Below are 24,021 nucleotides of genomic sequence, written 5' to 3' on the forward strand. Positions count from 1 at the left end.
AGGACCCTGGGATCATGATCAGAGCTGAAGGCAGACGCTTAACTGACTGAGCCACCCAGGCGTCCCTCTTCTAGGATTTTTATGGCTTTAGGTCCTACATTTAGGCCATTGATCCATTTTGAATTTATTTTTGTGTTTGGTTTGAGAAAGTGGTCCAGTTTCATTTTTTTTGCATGTAGCTGTCCATTTTCTTAACACCATTTGTCGAAGAGACTTTTTCTCATTGCATATTCCTCCCTCCTTTGTCAAAGATTAATTGACCATATAATTGTGGGTTTATTTCTGAGTTTTCCCTATTCTGTTCCATTGACCTATGTGTTTATTTTTGTGCCAGTACCATGCTGTTGTGATTACTAAAACAGGGCCATTTGTATTGTGATTTACAGTTTGTGAGGTATTTCCATATATGTTGCCTCATTTGGTCTTTTCTGGTAGAGATTATTTTTTCCCTATTTTACAGATGGACCCATAGAGAAGTTTAAAGAAGAGTTCAGGGTCCCATAGCTGTAAGCAGTGAAAGAAAAACTTCTATTGAGAGCTGAACTGGAGTCAGAACTGGAGATCTTATTATCCTTTGGCCAGTGAGCAGACTCCACAGAGGCGATAGTGTAAAATGGTGGAAGAGTAGAGTCTGGAGCCTGACTGCCTGGGTTTCATTCCCAGTGTGGCTTTTGACCTACTTTGAGCAATGTATTAGCTTAGGCTGCCATAATAGCATACCACAGACTGGTATGCTTTAAACAATAGAAAGTTATTTTCTCACAGTTCTGGAAGCTAGAAGTTCAAGATCAAGGTGTTGACAGGATAAGTTTCTGGTGCGACCTTTCTTCCTGGCTTGCAAATAGACAGCTACCTTGTGGGACAGGGAGAGGTCTAGTTCTTCCTCTTCTTATAAGGGCACCAATCCTATCGGATTAGGACCTCACCCTTATGACCTCACTTAATCTTAATTACTTCCTGAAGGCCCTCTCTCCAAATGCACTCACACTGGGCGGGTAGGGCTTCAACATATGGAATCAATCCATAACAGGCAAGTTACTTACTGGTAAGTACCAGCCCCCTTACCAGCCCCCTTACTCGGCCTCCACTTCCTTCCTCTTCTTGTGTTAAGTGGGGCTAACAATAGTACCTGCCACATTTTCATGAGAAATAAATGAGATGATAGGTACGTGTAATGTGCTTTGATGAAATCTATGCCTGGCATGTAGTCATTCCATGGGCCTTGGTTACCACACACTTTGTAAAACCAATTTTGACTTTTTATTTGTTACTTCTTACTATGAACTGCATCTCCAGATATTTCAGACAATGAGTCAGGTAACTTACTACCCATTCTTCCCTCAGAAAATGATCATGAAAACAAACAAAATACTTAATCTCTCCAAATGTATATGCTGAATTGTTCAGGATTTCCTTTTTTTTTTTCATACAAACATAGATATAACCTTTGCTCTGTCATATAACTTCCCTGCTTTGTCTTCTCCCCATAGCACCCCTTCCCCCTTTTTTGGTCAACATGTCCCAAGAGTACTGAGACAATAACTAGTGTGAGATTTCTTCAATGCACAGAACTTTCTTTCTCTATTTTATAACTAAATCCTACATTCTAGCCAATGTCAACTTTTTCCAGCTAAGCAACTTTGGGAATATGAGGTCAAGCTATTAAGAGTATCAATGGGTATGACCAAGGAAGAAGGGAAAGAAAAAAAAAGTGATAATTAAATATAGAAAGAGTAGTATTTTGCCAAAGTCATGGGTCTGTAAAGACACCATAGTGTTTCAGAAAGAACCTGAAAAATGTAAGTTATTATTACTTTATCCATAATCCTCTAGGTAGTTCATTTTAGCTAAAGTTTATGCTTTTAGCATTGCGATGTATCCATGTTCAAGTGAAAAGTACTGACATTCTGATACCTCTTTGGACCTTTGCAATGGGTTACTTTTCTTCTTTTTTTAATTTTTTTAAAGATTTTATTTATTTATTTGAGAGAGAGAGAGCGCGCATGAGCGAGAGAAGAGGCAGAAGGAGAAGCAGGCTTCCTGCTGAGCAAGGAGCCGGATGCGGGGCTCCATCCCAGGACCCAGGGATCATGACCTGAGCCAAAGGCAGGTGCTTAACTGACTGAGCCACCGAGGCACCCTGGGTTACTTTTCTTCTTAAGGCAAGCTAAGAAGTATATTTTGTGTAGCAAACTCCTACACAAGGAGGTCAGTCACAGCATTGGCATGAACTTAAAGTGACCATTACACTACTCTAAAATTCCCACAGATAAGACGGGCATTACAAAAAGTTATAAGAAGATAAGCAAGGCCACTCACTATGTGCCAAAAAAAAAAAGTGAGTCTGGCATTTCAAAGTTCAGAAATTGCAAGGCCACAGGAAATAAAAAATGCCCAGGTTCCCCCTACCCCTTTCTGTCCAGGTCAAACAAAGATCCCCTGTGTACATTCAGTTCTTTGAAATGCACTCTTGGATTATTTTAAATTCTACTCTTAGAATTCAGGGACTGAGCTGGTTAATTCTCTTGATAAAAAGAAGGTAAAGACTGCTCAGTGAGACTTGAGGTGTTAAAAGTCTAGATTTGCCAAGCAAACAGTGTGGATTATTTGCATTACAAAGCGGTTATTTAAAGTGGTAGCTCCTCTGGTGCACTTAAGTCTCTTATGGATCATTAACTGCTTGAGAGAGCTGGGAAACAGAGTGAAGTGAAATAACCATTTCCAGGTAAAACTGCTTCTTTTTCGGAAAGGAAAAATAAATCGAAAGACTCTCAGAGACTCTCACATTTCCTCAAAGGGAGTTCCTACTTACGGAAAGATCTCAGGAACAACATGCTGTAGAAAATAAGGCACAGAGCCATAGGCCAATGAGCATCTGTTGCACTCAGCTACAGGCCAGACCTTGGACCATGTGCATTATGTATTATTGCATTTAATCCTTCAAGCATCCATGAAATGTGGTATTCTCATCCCACTTGCCAGATGCAGAAAAGTAGGCTCAGAGAGTTGCAATGATTTTCAAGATGGTTCAGAGCTGAGATCTGCTCAGGAAGGGGCCTGTGCTTTTTCCATGTTGGACAACACCAAACCAAAAACTGGGAGAAGCTGATGGTGCTATCTGGAGTGCCCACCCCACACTGACACACTTTTCCCTCCATTTCTTTGCCTGCTTTTTTTTTTTCCTTAAAAAGTTGGATAAATTTCTTAAAAAATATGAATGATTTTACAGAGGGTTTAACACAGCAGTACGCAAGAGGAAAATCAGTATTATCACCCACTCTAAGAAAAATGGTTGTTACCATTTTTACATATGGTAAAGATACCATATGTAAATTATTATTTTAAATTCTACTCTTAGAATGGTTGTTCTAGTCTATTCTAACAACCAAAATGGTTGTTACCAAGAGTGCATATGGTATCTTTACTTGACCTATAGAATTATACTTTGCTTTATATCGGTGGCCCGGGAGGCTCAGTCGGTTAAGCGTTGGACACTTGACACTTGATTTCGGCTCAGGTCATGATTTCAGGGTGGTGAGACTGAGCTTGAAGTCAGGCTCCCTCTTCGGTTCTCCCCACTCCACCCCCACCCCCACACCCATGTGCTCTCCCTTTCAAAAAAAAAAAAAAAAGATTTATACTTTCCATTACATAGAATTATGGGTTATAGGGCTTGCGGGTAAGAGGGATGGTAAGAAATAAACTTAAAGGCAAATATATCCAAACACCTTTGATTTAATTATGGCACAGTTTATGTAATAAGATGGAGGCATATAGATGAATTTTGGTCTCATACTTACCTAGACTGAGGCATGCAGTTAGTGCATTGGATTAACACTGGCCTGGGAAAGCTTGGGAGTTCCAGTGTTCCACTTCACCGTTCCCTTTTTAGGCATTATAATCCAGAGGTTTGTTTGCTGTCACACAGGGCCAAAGGGTGACAAGCTTAGTTTTAGGAATCGGATTCTCTGCTGTCAAGAGAGAAGAGATTGTGAGAAACTGGAGGCTATTTGTTATATGGTGCAGATTTCATGGTACTTTTCATACATGAGTCAAAAACCATGGACAACTTGTTTGAAACAAAGAGGAAGGAGCCAAGAATTGGAGTGGGAAGACCTGGCTTCAGGTCTCAGTTCTGGCCTTTCTACCCATACCAGACTGGCCTGGTTTGAGCCTCGCTGATGGAGTACATGGAACAGAAGTGCTAAATCAATGTTAACTATTTCTTCTTATTATTAGATATTCAAACAAAACCCCCTCAGAACAACACACCCTTCGACCCACCTGAGGTGGTCAAAGGCAAAGCCATATAATGCTCAAATATGTCAACGTCAAGTTGTGTCCTCTGGTGTTGTCACGTATCCAGCAATACCTAGAACATGTCCACCAGTTCAGTGGCTCAGTCATTAGAAATTTAGCCATCTTCAGTCATTTTTAGGCTCTGAAGGTAACTCCATGCAAATCTGGTTTAATTTGATTTAGTTATATATATATATATATTTTTCTTTTTTTAATGAGAGTAATAGCCAAGTTTACTGGTTTTTGGAATTAATCCATTAACTTTCAAATTTCTACTGTTTTTCCCCTTCCGTTCTTCTGTTCCCTCCCTTTTCCTTCCCTTTTCTTCTCTCCCCTCCTTGTCTCCCATTCCATCCCCACACCCTTTGCTTTACTTTCCCTTCTTTCCCCTCCACCCTACCTCTCTGTCTCTCCCTGGCTTGGTCTCTGTCTGTCTCTCAGAAGCTGTGTTAGGCCTGCCTGAGCACAGATACCCATCAGATGCAGTCCCTACCCACAGTCCAAGAGGAGTGGTAAGGTGATAGGTAAAGATTCAAGTACCCTGATAGTTTAGGGAAAGAGAAATTAGAGAGGCTCCCATGATGTGAACTTTGAGCTGGGCCCTAAAGGATGATTAGGCTAGCCGTATGAAGGCTTGAAGAGAGTAAAGAAGGACATGTATTGCAGGCTAAGGAAGCCCAAGGAGCAAAGCCATGGAAGTGGGCTTCTCTTGAGGAGACTCAATGTAAGAGAGTAGCTCCGACAACGACTGAATCTTCTCCTCTCTGACCTTTTGCAGCATCAGCTGGGACACTCTTCCCAGCAAATGTGGGTTTGGTGGAGATAATTCCCAGCTCTGACCTACCTTCTTTAGGCATCAAATTGTTTCCCAGGCTGGACTTCCCTTGCCATCCTTCCTAGCTCCTGAAGTGTCCCAGTCATCCTAGTGGATTTTGTGCATAGCATTTACCCATTCAGATAATGATCACAGTTATTACCGTGTCTGTCCCTGAGGTACCATTGTGGTGCCTGTTACTCAAGCCAGTGCTGCTCACTCTAGTTTTATTCTGTGATGAAGTCAGCAGTGCACTTCAAGGGAAGAGGCTTCAGTTAGGCTCATGCAGGAAGGTACCTCCTTCAATCCTACCTGTGCTAAACTCTTGACAGTTACCTCTGGGCACCTTCAAACCATGCATTCAGTTATGGGCAAACATCCATTTGTTCACTCTCACCGGGCAGGTCACAGTTCTCCACATGGATAGGGATATAAGGGACAATAGAACATGGTTCCTACCTTCCAGATGGTCTAGATGAACTAAGAGAATACAAAGCAGAAAGTGATTAGGGTGGAACTGGAGGGGGTTATGCTCAGTGAAATAAGTCAAGCAGGGAAAGACAATCATCACATGGTTTCACTCATCTGTGGAACATAAGCAATAGCACGGAGGACCACAGGGGAAGGGAGGGAAATCTGAAGGGGGAGAAATCAGAGAGGGAGACGAACCATGAGAGACTCTGGACTCCGGGAACCAAACTGAGGGTTACAGAAGGGAGGGGGGTGTGGGGATGGGATAGCCAGGTGATAGTATTAAGGAGGGCACGTGATGTGATGAGCACTGGGTGTTATATGCAACTAATGAATCGTTGAGCACTACATCAAAAACTAATGATGTACGACATGTTGGCTAACTGAACATAATAATAAAAAAAAAGAAAGTGGGGGAGGTTGGGATCTTTAGGAGTGAGGATAGTGATAATCCCCCCTCCCCAGCCCCGCACTCACCCCCTCCCCCACAAGATAGTGTTACAGGGGCTGTCCTGGAAGAGGTAGAATTGAAGTTAAGCCCGGAAACCCTGGGATGGTTTGATTGATCTGGCTTCCCCATCCTCAGAGACCAGAAGAAACCCTTTGGAGTGCTTGCTTGTTTGCCTTTTTTTTCCTGTGAAATTTTGCATCTGGCTATGGCCTCATGGCTTGGAGAATAATAGGGAAAACTAGCTCTTTTCTGAGAATCTACCTCCCTACCTTGAATTTTGTTATGTGTGTCATTGAGTCATATTCACACCCAGATTCCTTGATAAATGATGACAGGCTTTTTCCTTCAAGGCTTTATATCTACTAGTGTTCAAGGGCATATAATTGTGTAGAATGTTTATTAACTCCATAAACTTACAGGATTATATTAAAATGATGTTTCCTAGGTTGGATTTTAGCCTGATGACTTCTCTTAACTTCGTGGGGGTTTTGGTGTCTATTTCCTCAGGATGAATTCCAAACTTACTCATGGAAAAAGGTAATGTGGATCTACCTGTCATCATTAAACAGCGAGTTTGGTGTCACTCCTGACCACCCTCTCATTACAGATGAAGAGTTCATCATAAATAGAGCCATCAGAAAGCCAGACCTAAAGGTAAGTAAATTATGGTAACTGCTGATTCTAGAGAAATGTAATTTTTCTCCCCCAAAATATAAGTTTAGATCCTCCACCATGCCAATCCTCTATAGTATACATAGAACCTTATAAAGAACATGTACTTTGGAGCTAGACAGAGCTGAGTTCAAATCTCAGCTTCATCCTTTTAAACTGTACAGCCTTGGAATCTGTTACTAAACTCTGTTGAGCCTGTTTCCTCATGTATAAAATGATGATGAAAATGCCTGCCTCTAATGTTCATTGATGACATTCAATAAGTTAAGGGATACAAAGATCAATAAGGTGCCAGGTACATAGTAGATTTTCAGTACACATTAGCTCTTAGTACCATCAGGCCCTGTATGATAACTTATGAAACAGGGTTTCTCTTACTGAAAGATAATCACCCAGAAACATCCCAGGGGCTTTGCTTATGTCTGCAAAATGACCTTATTTTGAGTTCTGTCATTCAAATGTATTTGGGTTACTCCCTCTTCTCCATATTAAATTAATACTACTTAGATTCTGACTAGCTAACATTCATATTAATGACATATTTTATAAGACAGACTGTTTTCTCTTAAATTGATGTGTGTGTAGACAGCTGTTTAGTTTTATGAGCTCAAGGTCAATTTTTAAAAATAATAAAAGTCAGTTGCTGAGTTTCTCTATTGTCAATTGTTATCACCCAATTGTCTTAACTGCCCAAACAAACAAAAACAAAAGAGGTCAAACACCTTCAACTAACAGATTGCATAATCTGTCAGGTGGTTATTCACCTGGAAAAGTAGGCATCCCAAATCAGTTTTATGGACCTGAGATTATTATTGACCTCCACCTTCTTTAATTGCATCAAACAAATAAATGGACAACAAGATGAAGAACAGTTCAAATAAACAAAACGTAAAGAAGGGGCAGAGGTCTTGAAATGGAAAGCTCTGGCACCAGGCTTGATATCCTCATTGACCACATATGACTTAGAGAGTTTGGCTAATTACTGCCTCTCTGAGCCTTGAGCTTCTCATTTATAAAATGAGAGCAATAACTCCTTCTGTGCCTGTTTCTCAGGCCGTTGTAAACCTGAGATGAGAAGGTGGACATTAAGGTGATTGGTGAACTGTGCTGAACTACATTCATAAAGGACAGAAACTTCCACTGACATTGGAGGAGGTTCCACAGGCTCAGCCATGACAATACTTACGGTGACAGTGAGGAGAGCAACAGTACCAACATGACAACCATTCAGGCCCTTCAGGGAGAGTTTGGAGACCTGCAGCAAAAGAGCTCTGTCAGGTTTACAAATGCAGGCTAAGAGGAGACTCTAAGGATCGTGGTGGGATCACAGGCAAAAGGAAAACCCAGTGCTTAACCTGTAAAACAGGATGCTCTCACAACGTGTTCCAACAAGAAATGAGCAGCAGGAAGCCTGGGGAGGGGCAAGCTTCCTGGTTCTGAGCAGAAAGATGAAAATCACCCCACCACATACTCCTGATGTCCTAATTACTATTTCCTGGTCTGAAGTTCCAGGAAATGGGCACATAAACTCCACTCCATGCAAATATTTTCCTTCACATCTTACTGGTGTCCAGAGCCTCTGAAGGGGATGAGGGAGGCAGAGAAACTCCAGGCAGAGTTGACTCCTGCTAGGGGAATGTTAAAGATATTTGAAAGGTCTATGACGGGGGATCATTCTTCTCACTCTGTGAGAGTTGGCCTCAAGAAATTATCAGGAGATAATGGGACTTTCTATTTTCTGGCCTGAGGTAAAATTTACCAGCAACCTCTTCGTTCCCCATTATTGCTGCCTTCACCTGCTCATGTTCCGGTCTATTATGTTTTATAAGCTTCTCTGTCTCAGTCTGTGCTTTCACATCCTCTGGCTTTAGGGCCCCTAATGGAGCAGGGGCCTCACATTCTCCCACAGCTTGCCCTTTAAAGATGTTCTAACTCAGATTTTTGAACCTATGGAATTAATAAAGGAGGCAACCCTCACTTTCTACAGCTTGAATCCTGGCAGTGATGGGACTTTTCAGACCTTCTTCTGAGACTGTCGAACATTATATCCTTTGAGAGACTGGACTTTGGAGCCAGAGTTTGAGCTCAGATTCGATCCCTGCTTCTTAATAGGTGTGATCTTGGGCAAATGACTTAATCAAAATGAACTTCAGGGATGAAGGATGAAGTGAAGGTGAAAATAATACTTGTCCTGCCAGAGGATGATGGAAAAGACTAAAGAGAATGTGTGAAAAGCCCCCAAGTCCTCAACAAACAGTAGCTGTGAGTACAGTCCAGCTCTGCTTGCAGAATTACAGGGACTGAACAGGAAAGGCAGGTGTGAGGCAGGAAGCATGAGGTCCCAACGTGGTCCATGACCACCTTCACACACTCTTTCCCTACTCCAACTTGAAGCTTGTGAAGGAAGAACCGCTCCCAGCAGCAGTGCACTCCAACTTTATATATTGAAAATCAATTGGAAAATAGGATTTATTTTTTTAAAGTTATTTTGCAACCAGCCTTGCTGGAATAAATCCATTCTGTAAAATAAAACATGCAGTATTTAACTCTCTTACCGGGTAACTCTGAATGTGTGTGCGTGTGTGTGTGTGCACATCCGTGTGCACACACATATATTTATCGAACACTGTTAAGATTGGTCTTGAAGCTTAGGGATTTAACCTCTATTTCTAGTTGTCATGTGGTTGTACAAAGCATTCATTCACTTATTTACTAAATAATGTGTTGAACACTTGTTATGTTTCAGCTATATGCTCTTCCCAGTTCTAGAATTTACCTGATGATTATACAGACTATACTATTCATGGGTTTAGAACATACTCAGAAGAGCTGCGGTGGAAACTAGAGATAATCTTCTCAACTGCCTCAATTTATGCATGGGGAAACTAAGGTGTAGAAAAATTTCCTTGAATTTCTCAAGGACACAATTACCAGAGTAGCTGTAAAAAGAAGAACGCCGTTTCTCAACTTTGGCCACACATTAGAACTATCTGAGGAAAATTTAAGAATATTTAAATCGCAAACCAGACAAATGAAATCAGAATCTCTTGGGGGTGGAACCCAGACATTAGCATTTTTTAAAGCTTCCTAGTTAATTCCAATGGGCAAAATGAGGTTATAAGCATTGCTTCATAACAGTATGACAGTCTCACTGTATCTTTTTGTGCTCAGTTACATCACCAGTTGATGGAAATTCAGATTTGCACATAAAGTTGCTTAAAGAAATTCAGAAACAAGAATGCCTAATTGCCATCAGCATTAATCTTACCTTTCCTTTTCACTGCCCACACTCTCAGACCCTCACTTCCTGGAGCACATTTTCTTTCTTTCCTTCTTTTTTTTTTTTTTTTTTTATTTATTTGACAGAGAGAGAGACAGCGAGAGAGGGAACACAAGCAGGGGGCGTGGGAGAGGGAGAAGCAGGCTTCCTGCTGAGCAGGGAGCCCAATGTGGGGTTCGATCCCAGGACCCTGAGATCATGACCTGAGCCGAAGGCAGATGCTTAATGACTGAGCCAGCCAGGTGCCCCTGGAGAACATTTTCTTGCAATAGCCTGCTCACTGTCCTCTAGCACTTGCTGCCAGTCTAATCTTTGTCATTGTCTCTTCTATAGTTTTCTCTGCAAGTCCTTGCCTACAAGAAAATGTCCTAGATACCTCATCCTAGCATTTAAGGCTATACACTCTTGGGCGCCTGGGTGGCTCAGATGGTTCAGCGTCTGCCTTCGGCTCAAGTCATGATCCCAGAGTCCTGGGATTGAGTCCCACATCGGGCTCCCTGCTCCTTGGGAGCCTGCTTCTCCCTCTGCCTCTCTCTCTCTCTGTCTCTCATGAATAAATAAATAAGATCTTTTAAAAAAAAAGGCTATACACTTTATTTTCTTTTTCTTTCTTTCTTTCTTTCTTTCTTTCTTTCTTTCTTTCTTTCTCTTTCTTTCTTTCTTTCTCTCTTTCTTTCTTTCTCTCTCTTTCTTTCTTTCTCTCTCTCTCTCTTTTCTTTCTTTCTTTCTTTCTCTTTCTTTCTCCCTTTCTTTCTTTCTCTCTCTTTCTTTCTTTCTCTCTCTCTCTCTTTCTTTCTTTCTTTCTTTCTTTCTTTCTTTCTTTCTTTCTTTCTTTCTTTCTTTCTTTCTTTCTTTCTTTCTTTCTTTCTTTCTTTCTTCATTTATCTTTGTTTATCTTTATCTTTCTAGCCTCATTCTCCAGTCTGTGGTCAAACAGGCCCACTCATTTGCCCCTCCCCACAACTAACTTGTGCATAATCTCTTTGAAATGTCCTCTTTCCTTCTCATCTGAGCAAAAGTCTTCCAACTCTTCAAGGCTGCAGCTCAGATGTCATCTCCTCCATGATGCCTTCCGTCTTCTGGCCTCTCTATATTTCTATTTCAGTACTATAAATTTTACTTTATTATATTTTTATTTCTTTGATATGTATATGTTTGTATGGTATAGTTGTCTCCCTTTTTTTTAAGGTTTATTTTTATTTATTTATTTGAGAGAGAGAGAGCGCGCATGTGCGAGCAGGAGCAGGAGGGGCAGAGGGAGAGGGAGAGGGAAAGAGAGTCTCAAGCAGACTTCAAGCTCAGTGCAGGGCTCTACCCAGGGCTCCATCTCATGACTGTGAGATCAGGGCCCTGAGATCACGACCTGAGCCAAAACCAAGAGTTGGCCACTTAACGGACTGCACCACCCAGGTGTCCCTAGTTTTATTCACATGCTCATCTATAGAGTATGCCCATGATACCCACTGACTGAATGAAAACTTCTAATAAGGAATGCCATTTGTGTATTAGGGAAGGTTGGGGTAAGTTAGGAAAGGATCATTTTAAGCAAGTATATTAGGGCTCTATCTTTGCTTCTTCCCCAGATGCTTCTTTAGCCACTGAACTGCTATGTATTCACTGATCCTTAAACTAGAGACTTTCTTAGTACTTTTCTTTTGCAGGTGAGATGCATAAAAGTGCAGAAAATAAGATATGTTTGGAACAACTTAGAAGAACAGTTCCAGAAAATTGGGTAAGTTATTTCAGCAGTTTCATCCAAAAGAGAAATTTATCTCAAAAATATTATTTCTAAGTATGTTTTTCTCATTATTATTATTTCAGCTGTTTGGAAGACTGGCTCAGTTCTACTAAGATACATCTAAAATTTGGATCAGGTCTAACAAGAGAAGAACAAGCGATTAGGTACCACGCCTACTATTATCTACATCAGCTCAAAAGGACAGTTACCATTAGCCAAATAGAGAGCCTGGCACATAGTTATCTTAGCTGGTCCATATCAGAAAACCTTGTAATGCTCTGTTCAGAATTATTAAATTAAATGCATGTACATACATTATCTCACTTCATTAGAGCAACCTTGTCGGGGAGGTGGAACGAACATCCTTACCCTCCCAATATAACACATGACAAATCTGAGGCTCACAGAGGTATGATGCCCCAAATGAGGTCACACAGATGGGAGGTGAAAGAAGAGCTGAGGCTTAGGAAGGGCACAGTGTGGAATGTTAAGAGTCTCTCAAAATCTCACCGTGTGGTTTTGAGCAAGTAACTTCTCGTCTCTGGGATTTGATTGCTTAATTTTTAACAAGGGGAGGAGGATTCTGTAAAGTTCTTGCTGGTCCTAAGTTCCTGTGATTCTCACATTCTCCTCTACCCCATTTCCCAGTAATGGAAGGGACCTAGAGCCTTGCTGCATCAGCATCACCTAGAAGCTTGTTAGAAATGCAGAATCTAGGGGCGCCTGGGTGGTTCAGTTGGTTAAGCGTCTGCCTTTGGCTTGTGTCATGATCTCAGGGTCCTGGGATCGAACCCCGCATCGGGCTCCCTGCTCGGTGGGGAATCTGCTCTTCCCACTCCCCTCTGCTGCTCCCCCTGCTTGTGCTCTCTCTCACTCTGTCAAATAAATAAATAAATAAATAAATAAATAAATAAATAAATAAAATCTTAAAAAAAAAAAGAATCTTAGACCACACATCATCCTTAATTGAATCAGAGTCTTCACATTAACAAGATCATGAAGTCATCTGTATGAGCATTAAAGTTTAGGAGGCACTGCTCTAACATATTTGCCCAAGCTATTTGATCTGAAAGTCTATATAGAAGGCCCAGAGAGAGTGATTGGTGTTCCCAACAGCAAAATAATGCATAAAGGGTCATTGCTCTGCATAATCAAACACACATATCTTTAGGTTTTCAATTAAAGGGCTGTATAACTGTGTGTGAGAGCTATTTTTGAGATCCCAACATCTTTTCTTAAAACAAATGCTGCAGCTTCCCAGAGCTGAACAGGAGTAGGAAGGTAGGTCTGGTATTTCTCACCAGTAAAACGATTTTCTTATAATGATCCCTCCATCCCACATCCACAGAGCCAAATTTGGGGACAGAGTTGAAAGAGTGCCAATCTTGAAACTACTTGAATGAGGCCATGGCTAAATTAAATACCCAAACTGCCATCAGGGAAATATTTAGACCCGAGGAAGAGTCTAATTCAGTAGATGCAATATGATCATGTTTATTGTTTTTGCCCTTGGGAACTCTCCCCTTCCTCAGTTATTTTGAAAAGGATGAGGGCATTATGTAACAAAGGGGCTTTTGTTGAATGTGAGAAACTGAATAGACCTTTTTTTGAATGAGTAAAAAATGGGTTTCATTCTTATTATTAATAACTGACTGATCTATGATCTCTCCCTATAGGAGGTTAATATGCGGGCCTAATACTATCGATGTTAAAATCACACCAATTTGGAAACTACTCATCAAGGAGGTAATAGTACTTTCTCTTGGTGCTGGCTAGAGAATAAAGAAGTTTAGTTCTAGTCAAAAGATCAAGAATGCTACTTGTTAATACATAACTGTAATTTGGGATATTTTAAAAGAATACAAAGTGTAGTTTCTTCATATCTCTTTTCTATTCTTTTTCGTGGAGACCATCTTTTGAACACGTTGCCTGATTCAGTATAAGATATGATGCCCATGTATCTACTTATCCTTTTATAACTGAATGAACATACATCTCTTTCTTTCCTTTTTAATCCTATGTTTCCTAGTTTGTCTCAACTTTGTGAAACTAAAATAATCATTGAAAAGTTAAAAACTCAGAACTTTTCTTATGGGCAACAATGTACAATTTCTTCAGCATCTAAAATTATAGGAAGAAAAGCATCTGCTTGGACTTACTAGTTTTCTCGATCTCAGTGTGTATGTGGGAGGAAAAAAAGGACTTGACCATCATTTATTGAGTTGAATTTTTCCTCTTTGACTCTACTACTGGGCTTATTTTTCATTTTGCCATGATTATTATGAAACTATAACGATACAGCTGTACTCTGGGTCTTTTCCTTCACTTCACTACTTGCTTTATAAAAAGCATACTAAACTCAAGATACTTTCTCAATATTTCTAGTAAGCTTTCTTTCAGGCATGGAAGGAAGCAAAAGAGACTGAGGAAATGTTTCTGTGTGCTCCTTCCTTAACCAGAGGCAAGGATTACTGTTCCCATCCTAGACAAATGGAAATAATCTAGAGCGTATTGGAGTAAGGGCACAATAAGTCTTAAACCAAAACAGGCTAACGACTGTTGGGAGTTAGCCTCGCCCTTCTCCCACAGTGTTCAGTGACAGTTTCCCACTTTCAGCTTGGCTCCCTACTTGTGAACAATTGTAGTCTTCAGCTTAGCCATTAATCTAAAGTATTTTGATGGCTTTGAAGATAGCAGATAGTGTGTCATAGGGAAGAACAACGGACTCGAGAACATTTTAACTTTGTAAACCTGAAGTGTTAACTTCACCCTTCTGATGGCCAGTACATGTAAACTGCACCTGGTAACATCCATACCTTTCACCCCTGTGATGGTCAACATGAGGACCCATGAGACACTACTTTGTAAATGATAAAGGGCAGGAGTGATTAAAAGTGCTCCAGGGCCAGATTCCTTGGGTTTAAGTCCTAATCTGTGACTATTGCAACTGTGTGAACTTGAGCAAATTTGTCAAGGTCTGAGGCTCAGCTTCTCCATCTTTGCCGTGGTGATAAGTAATAGCTTCTGGGTAATAAGGTAATTATGGAAATTAAAAGAGAAGATTCAGGTAAAGTTGCTTAGTGCAGTGTCTGGCACATGACAATTGCTGAATAAATATAACAAGAATGAGAATATTGTGTGGGGTGATTTGTGTCACAGAGATGCCTATGAAAGCTAACAAGTCAATGAATAGCTAAACGTGAAGACTAAATACCCCTTTGTCTTTCTGTTTTCCTGCCAACAGGTTTTAAATCCATTTTACATATTTCAACTTTTCAGTGTCTGTTTGTGGTTTAGCGAAGACTATAAGGAATATGCTTTTGCCATCATAATCATGTCCATCATGTCCATAGCTTTGACGGTATACGATCTCAGAGAGGTGAGTTTTTTCCACCAATCTTGTGGCGGCAGAAAGGGAACAGTAGGGACTTTATTGAAATTTTGTTAGAAAGATGAATCAGGAAATACTCATTGCCCACTCCACAGTAAATTAGAACAAGTTTGTGAATATCTAGCACAAATAATGATGCCGAATAATGTTATTTCTTTTCCTTCCCTCACATCCCAATTCCTAACCTTCCAAGTTATTTTTTCCCCTCTTTGGTTTACTCAGGCTGATCAGCCAGAAGAATTTACAAGTATCTATGAATTGTGAATAAGTGAAAAAAATATATGCAGAGAACATTGTTGGATCTTGAAGACGGTAGAAGAGGGTGGAAGAGTCTATTTAATAATGACTCTTTTGCCCTTTTTGTTTGGTTGGTACTTATTTGTTAAAGTGTTAAAGTCCAACACTTGGCTTTCTTTATGCCCACACCAAGGGATCTAAGTGGTTTTGGGAAAAAGTCATGTAGAACAGATTGGTTGATCACACTCCCCCATTCTCAAAATTAAAGTTTCAAACCAATCTCTCCTCACCTTTTATGAGATGCCCAATTGCTCTTCTATCACTTCTCCTCTAATTCAGCAGATAATCTCACCACTTGTTCCACAAAGAAGATAGAAGCTTTAAGACAGGAATTTGCTCAACTCCCCACTCTCCAACTGCCAAATGACCCTGTCTCTGCCTTCCTCCCGCCCTGCCCTCTCTTTACAGAGGAGAAACGGCCCTCTGCCTGTGCTTGCAATAACACCCTTTCCCACCTGCTCAGTGTGCTTATGTGGGCACTGAATGACCTCCTCACTCCCTCCCTCCAGGGCCTTTCCATTAGCATTAAACATGCTCAAGGGAGGTAACAATCCCTTGACAAAGCTTCTACCTTTAGCTACTACTCTACCTCTCTTCTCCCTTTTACAGCAAAACTTCTTTATGCAGCCTCTCATCACTTACTCCATCTCTCTCTCACTTCTCACTATACTGACCTGATTTTCACTTTTGTGACTCCATTAAAAGACTCTTAAGGTCACCACTATAATCCTAAGGCCATAGGTAGTTTTAAATTAAAAAAAAAAAATTCCTTTTTTAAACTATTTTTTTCTTAGTGGAAGGAGTAATATATGGACACAATTTTTAAAAAGCTCAAATAGAACAATACAGTGTAAATAAAAAGTAAATATCCCTCCCACCTTGGTTCTCCCAGTTCCAGATCCCCTTTCTGAAGGCATCCACTGCGGCAATGTTCTGTAACGTTTAGCAGTATTAAACACATATGCACTAATTTGTTTCACACAAATGGAAATACACTATGTACACTGTTCTGCACTTGCATTTTCACCTAATATATCTTAAATATCTTTCCATATCTGCACAAATATGTTTTCTCTAATTGTACCATAGTTTTTAAACCAATCTTATGTTGATGGATAGTTAGGTTGTTTCTAGTCTTTTGCTATTAAAATAATGACAATTCTTGCACATACACCTGTTCACACCTCCACATATATGTGTGTTTATAAATACATATAAATTACAAGTATGCATAATTTATATTACATGTAGATATGTATATAACAGGTATATGTGTCTGCTTATATATAATTGGTATGGAGATATAAAATTTCTATACTTGAAATTACTTAATTATAAACTAGGTATATTATTTTAATAGATGTGGTCAAAATGCCTCTGAAACAGGGAATACTAATTTACACTCTTCCCAATAGTAGATGAGTGTTGGTTTTCCTCATCTTTGCCAATGTAAGTGAAAATAGAATCCCGTAACTTTAACAGCATGTTTTCCATTACGAGTTGAGCACCTGCTCATGTCCTAAGCTGCTTGTATTTTTTCACTGCAAACTGTATTCGTGTCCTTCATTAATTTTTATTAGATTGCTGATTTTATAGTCCCGCTCCCACAGTGGACATTTTTTTTCACATTGCAGCTTTCAGTAAACCCTCAGTTGCATTTGACAGTTAACTGCTCCATTGCTTCTTTTTGAAGTGCTCTTTCCTTTAGGCTTCAAAGACACACGCTCTCCATCCTCTCTAGTTGTTCTTTTTCAATCTTTTTTTATAGTTCATCCTCCTCTACCTGGCCTTTCTTTGGGGAGGGGTGTCTCAACATCAAAGCAATATGCAAACTATATAATGTATATTCTGTCTCATATACAATGTACGCTCTGTCTTCCTCTCCCCCTCCACTTGTGTACCCATGTTTATTGGTTTCTTGTTTTCTTCCAAAGAAATTTTTAGGCAAATCAAGCAAATGCAAATATATGTATTTTGTTTTTCTTTCTTTCTTATATAAAAGGTAGCGTCATTATGTTATTTCCTACCTAGTTTTATTATTACTACTACTACTAATATGTCTTGTTGGCCTTTTCATGTGAGTATATTGGGAGATTCTTCATTATTCTTATAGCTGTATACCAAAGAATTCTAAAATGACTTCTAAATTTATATGTATTTCAAATCCAAATATTTCTTTTGAGTTTGAGATTCATAGATTCAACAATCTATTTGATTCAAAGTCAATTCTTTAGGGAAGATTTCTACTGCTTCCATTGGCCATATATGCTCCAAAAGCACATTTTTTCCCCTTATTACTGATTATAATGATACATTTATGTTGGTGATTATTTGATAAACAATATTTTTTCCAGTGGGTTGTAAATTCCTTGCTAGTAAGAACCATATCCCTTTTTGTTTTTGTTTTTTTGGGGTTTTTTTGGCCATTCCATCCCCACCTCTTAGCAGAGTCCCTGGCACATAAAGGTGGTTTAATAAATGTTGAGTGGATGCAAAGATGACTAAAAGAATCAGTTAGGAGTAGCACACTCTGTCTTTTACCTTATATTATTCTACTAATCATTCTTAGGACATAGTAGTCAGATTTGTAAATGATTTGATGCTAGGAGATTTAGGGGGTGTCTTAAATGGCAAAATCAGTATAAAAAAATGAATACACTAAAGGATTAGATTTAACCACTAGAACCAGATAGTTCTTCTACACAACAATTTCTTAATAAATGTGAAATCTAATATAATTTTATTGTATTTTTCTTTTCTATCCTGTTATTGATTCACTCTCAGTCTTGTGTATTTCTTTTTTTTATTATGTTATGTTAATCACTATACATTACATCATTAGTTTTTGATGTAGTGTTCCGTGATTCATTGTCTGTGTATAACACCCAGGGCTCCATGCAGAACGTGCCCTCTTTAATACCCATCACCAGGCTAACCCATCCCCCCCCCCCCCCCCGAACCCTCAGTTTGTTTTTCAGAGTCCATCGTCTCTCATGGTTCGTCTTCCCCTCCGATATCCCCCCTTCATTCTTCCCCTCCTGCTATCTTCTTCTTCTTCTTCTTTTTTATTTTTTTAACATATATTGTATTATTTGTTTCAGAGGTACAGATCTGTGATTCCAGTCTTGCACAATTCACAGCGCTCACCATAGAACATACCCTCCCCAATGTCTATCACCCAGCCACCCCATCCCTCCCACCCCCACCACTCCAGCAACCCTCAGTTTGTTTCCTGAGATTAAGAATTCCTCATATCAGTGAGGTCATATGATACATGTCTTTCTCTGATTGACTTATTTCACTCAGCATAACACCCTCCAGTTCCATCCACGTCATTGCAAATTGCAAGATTTCATTCCTTTTGATGGCTGCATAATATTCCATTGTGTGTGTATATATATATACATATACACACACACACACACACACACACACACACATATATATATATATATATATATATATATATATATATACCACATCTTCTTTATCCATTCATCTGTCGATGGACATCTTGGCTCTTCCCACAGTTTGGCAATTGTGGATATTGCTGCTATAGACATCGGGTTGCACATACCCCTTTGTATCCCTACATTTGTATCTTTGGGGTAAATACCCAGTAGTGCAATTGCTGGATTACATGGTAGCTCTATTTTCAACTTTTTGAGGAACCTCCATACTGTTTTCCAGAGTGGCTGCACCAGCTTGCATTCCCACCAACAGTGCAGGAGGGTTCACCTTTCTCTGCATCCCTGCCAACATCTGTCATTTCCTGACTTGTTAATTTTAGCCATTCTGACTGGTGTGAGGCGATATCTCATTGAGGTTTTGATTTGGATTTCCCTGATGCCGAGCAATGTTGAGCACTTTTTCACGTGTCTGTTGGCCATTTGGATGTCTTTGCAGAAATGTCTTTCGTGTCTTCTGCCCATTTCTTGATTGGATCATTTGTTCTTTGGGTGTTGAGTTTAAGAAGTTCTTTTTTTTTAAGATTTTATTTATTTATTTGAAAGAGAGAGAGAGCCCAAAAGGAGGTAGGGTCAGAAGGAGAAGCAGACTCCCTGCTGAGCAGGGAGCCCGATATGGGACTCGATCCCAGGACTCCGGGATCATGACCTGAGCTGAAGGCAGTCGCTTAACCAACTTAGCCACCCAGGCACCCAAGAAATTCTTTATAGATTTTGGATACTAGCCCTTTATCTGATATGTCATTTGCAAATATCTTTTCCCATTCTGTCAGTTGTCTTTTGGTTTTGTGGACTGTTTCTTTTGCTGTGCAAAAAAGCTTTTTATTTTGATGAAGTCCCAATAGTTCATTTTTGCCCTTGCTTCCCTTGCGTTTGGCGATGTTTCTAGGAAGAAATTGCTGTGGCTGAGGTCAAAAAGGTTGCTGCCTGTATTCTCCTTTAGGATTTTGATGTACTCCTGTCTCACATTTAGGTCTTTCAACCATTTGGAGTCTATTTTTGTGTGTGGTGTAAGAAAATGGTCCAGTGTCATTCTTCTGCATGTGGCTGTCCAATTTTCCCAACACCATTTTGTTGAAAAGACTGTTTTTTCCATTGGACATTCTTTCCTGCTTTGCCAAAGATTAGTTGACCATAGAGTTGAGGGTCCATTTCTGGGCTCTCGATTCTGTTCCATTGATCTATGTGTCTGTTTTTGTGCCAGTACCATACTGTCTTGATGATGACAGCTTTGTAATAGAGCTTGAAGTCTGGAATTGTGATGCTGCCAGCTTTTCTTTTTGAACATTCCTCTGGCTATTCAGGGTCTCTTCTGGTTCCATACACATTTTAGGATTATTTGTTCCATTTCTTTGAAAAAAGTGGATGGTATTTTGATGGGGATTGCATTGAACGTGTAGATTGCTCTAGGTAGCATTGACATCTTCACAATATGTGTTCTTCCAATCCATTAGCATGGAACGTTTTTCATTTCTTTGTGTCATCCTTAATTACTTTCATGAGTATTTTATAGTTTTCTGAGTACAGATTCTTTGCCTCTTTGGTTAGATTTATTCCTAGGTATCTTATGGTTTTGGGTGCAATTGTAATTGGGATCGACTCCTTGATTTGTCTCTCTTCTGTCTTGTTGTTTGTGTATAGGAATGCCACTGATTTCTGTGCATTGATTTTATATCCTGCCATTTTACTGAATTCCTGTATGAGTTCTCGCAGTTTTGGGGTGGAGTCTTTTGGGTTTTCCACATAAAGTATCATATCATCTGCAAACAGTGAGGATTTGACTTCTTCTTTGCCGATTTGGAAGCCTTTTCTTTCTTTTTGTTGTCTGATTGCTGTGGCTAGGATCATATGGTTCTTGTTCTTTCTTTTATTAATGTATTGTATCACATTGATTGATTTGCGGATGTTGAACCAAACTTGCAGCCCAGGGATAAATCCCCCCTGGTCGTGGTGAATAATCTTTTTAATGTACTGTTGGATCCTATTGGCTAGTATTTTGCTGAGAATTTTTGCATCTGTGTTCATCAAAGATATTGGTCTGTAATTTTCCTTTTTGATGGGGTCTTTGTCTGGTTTGAGGATCAAGGTAATGGTGGCCTCATAAAACGAGTTTGGAAGTTTTCCTTCCATTTCTATTTTTGGAACAGTTTCAGAAGAATAGGTATTAATTCCTCTTTAAGGGTTTGGTAGAATTCCCCTGGGAAGCCATCTGGCCCTGGGCTCTTGTTTGTTGGGAGATTTTTGATGACTGCTTCAATTTCCTTAGTGGTTGTAGGTCTGTTCAGGTTTTCTATTTCTTCCTGGTTCAATTTTGGTAGTTGATACATCTCTAGGAATGCACCCATTTCTTCCAGGTTATCTAATTTGCTGGCATAGAGTTGCTCATAATATGTTCTTATAATTGTTTGTATTTCTTTGGTGTTGGTTGTGATCTGTCCTCTTTCATTCATGATTTTGTTGATTTGGGTCATTTCTCTTTTCTTTTTGATAAGTCTGGCCAGGGGTTTATCAATCTTGTTAATTCTTTCAAAGAACCAGCTCCTAGTTTCGTTGATCTGTTCTACTGTTCTTTTGGTTTCCATTTCATTGATTTCTGCTCTGATCTTTATTATTTCTCTTCTCCTGCTGGGTTTAGGCTTTATTTGCTGTTCTTTTTCCAGCTGCTTTAGGTGTAGGGTTAGGTTGTGTATTTGAGACCTTTCTTGTTTCTTGAGAAAGGCTTGTATTGCTATATACTTTCCTCTTAGGACTGTCTTTGCTGCATCCCAAAGATTTTGAACAGTTGTGTTATCATTTTCATTGGTTTCCATGAGTTTTTTAAATTCTTCTTTAATTTCCTGGTTGACCCATTCATTCTTTAGTAGGATGCTCTTTAGCCTCCATGTCTCTGAGTTCTTTCCGATTTTCCTCTTGTGATTGAGAAGTAGTTTCAAAGCATTGTGGTCTGAAAATATGCAGGGAATGATCCCAATCTTTTGGTACCGGTTGAGACCTGATTTGTGACCTAGGATGTGATCTATTCTGGAGAATGTTCCATGGGCACTAGAGAAGAATGTGTATTTTGTTGCTTTGGGATGGAATGATCTGAATATATCTGTGAAGTCCATTTGGTCCAGTGTGTCATTTAAAGTCTTTATTTCCTTGATCTTTTGCTTAGATGATCTGTCCATTTCAGTGAGGGGGTTGTTAAAGTCCCCCACTATTATTGTATTGTTGTTGATGTGTTCCTTTGCTTTTGTTATTAATTGGCTTATATAATTGGCTGCTCCCATGTTAGGGGCATAGATATTCACAATTGTTAGATCTTCTTGTTGGATAGACCCTTTAAGTAGGTTATAGTGTCCTTCCTCATCTCTTATTACAGACTTTGGTTTAAAATCTAATTTGTCTGATATAAGGATTGCCACCCCAGCTTTCTTTTGGTGTCCATTAGCATGGTGAATGGTTTTCCGCCCCCTCACTTTCAATCTGCGGGTGTCTTTGGGTCTAAAATGAGTCTCTTGCAGGCAGCATATCGATGGGTCTTGTTTTTTAATCCAATCTGATAGCCTGTGTCTTTTGATTGGGGCATTTAGCCCATTTACATTCAGGGTAACTATTGAAAGATATGAATTTAGTGCCATTGTATTGCCTGTGAGGTGACTGTTACTGTATATTGTCTGTGTTCCTCTCTGGTCTATGTTGCTTGTAGGCTCTCTCTTTGCTTAGAGGACCCCTTTCAATATTTCTTGTAGGGCTGGTTTTGTGTTTGCAAATTCCTTTAGTTTTTGTTTGTCCTGGAAGCTTTTTATCTCACCTTCTATTTTCAATGACAGCCTAGCTGGATATAGTATTCTTGGCTGCGTATTTTTCTCATTTACTGCTCTGAAGATATCATGCCATTCCTTTCTGGCCTGCCAGGTCTCTGTGGATAGGTCTGTTGCCAAACTAATGGCAACCATTGTGGGTTTCTACCATTGTGGGTTACATATCTCTTCTCCTGAGCTGCTTTCAGGATTGTCTCTTTGTCTCTGAGACTCGTAAGTTTTACTATTAAATGTCGGGGTGTTGACCTATTTTTATTGATTTTGAGAGGGGTTCTCTGTGCCTCCTGGATTTTGATGCCTGTTTCCTTCCCCACATTAGGGAAGTTCTCTGCTATAATTTGCTCCAATATTCCTTCTGCCCCCCCTTCTTCTTCTGTAATCCCAATATTTCTAATATTGTTTTGTCTTATGGTATCACTTATCTCTCGAATTCTGCCCTCGTGATCCAGTAGTTGTTTATCTTTCTTTTTCTCAGCTTCTTTATTTTCCATCATTTGGAGTATGATTAGGGCGTTCTCTCGTGTAAACCATATCACTAATTCTCTCTTCTGCCTCATTTATCCTAGCAGTTAGAGCCTCCATTTTTTTATTGCACCTCATTAATAGCCTTTTTGATTTCAACTTGGTTAGATTTTAGTTCTTTTATTTCTCCAGAAAGGGTTTCTCTAATAACTTCCATGCTTTTTTCATGCCCTGCTAGTATCTTTAAAATCATCATTCTGAACTCTAGTTCCAACATCTTTCTAACATCCATATTGATTGGGTCCCTGCCTCTTGCTCTTTTTGTTGAGGTGATTTTTTCCATCTTATCATTTTGTCCAGAGGAGAATAGATGAATGAGAGAACACAATGCTAACAGGGTAACAATGTGCCCAGAAAATATACACTAAACAAATCAGAAAAGACCTGAAACCAGAGGAAAAGAAAGGGAAAAAAAGGGAAAAGAAAAAGAAAAAGATAAAAACAAACAAAAAGAAAACAAAACAGAAAAACCCAGAGTATGATCAAATATGATCAGGCTGGTGCATTGATGAGTGCCACACACTAGATTTTGGGTGTGTTTTGGTCTGCTAGAAGAAAGTGCCTCCCAAAATTTTAAAGAAAGAAAAACTTATTTATGTACAAAAATAAGGGTTGATATGATGAAGGGATGGAATATAACTGTAAAGATGAAAAGTAGAAAAGATTTTATAAAAGGAATTGATAAGAAGTTGGTTGAAAAAAGAAAGAAGAGGATTAAAAAAAAAGAAGAGGATGTGATCAGGCAGGAGAGTAGGTCAAAACCATACACTAGAGATTTAGGGTATATTTTGATCTGTTAGTAGAAACTGTATT

General features: G+C 39.5%; 1 protein-coding gene across 5 annotated transcripts in view; it reads left to right on the forward strand.

Moving 5' to 3' along the window:
• The window catches only part of ATP13A4 (ATPase 13A4), a 120,012-nt gene that overhangs the window by 33,178 nt on the left and 62,813 nt on the right, over window positions 1–24,021 (forward strand). For 4 of the 5 annotated variants that reach the window (XM_073895525.1, XM_073895504.1, XM_073895515.1 and 1 more), the window contains exons 3-7: window positions 6,543–6,689; window positions 11,649–11,719; window positions 11,809–11,889; window positions 13,402–13,471; window positions 14,970–15,104. In XM_073895525.1, the coding sequence (XP_073751626.1) occupies window positions 6,543–6,689; window positions 11,649–11,719; window positions 11,809–11,889; window positions 13,402–13,471; window positions 14,970–15,104 (504 nt within the window). The remainder of the gene's footprint in view (window positions 1–6,542; window positions 6,690–11,648; window positions 11,720–11,808; window positions 11,890–13,401; window positions 13,472–14,969; window positions 15,105–24,021) is intronic. The other variant, XM_073895520.1, reaches the window with a different exon arrangement.

This window comes from Callorhinus ursinus, unplaced genomic scaffold, assembly GCF_003265705.2.
Source record: "Callorhinus ursinus isolate GAN/ISIS: 27379988/994484 unplaced genomic scaffold, GSC_fseal_2.0 scaffold1, whole genome shotgun sequence".
Lineage (NCBI taxonomy): Eukaryota > Metazoa > Chordata > Mammalia > Carnivora > Otariidae > Callorhinus > Callorhinus ursinus.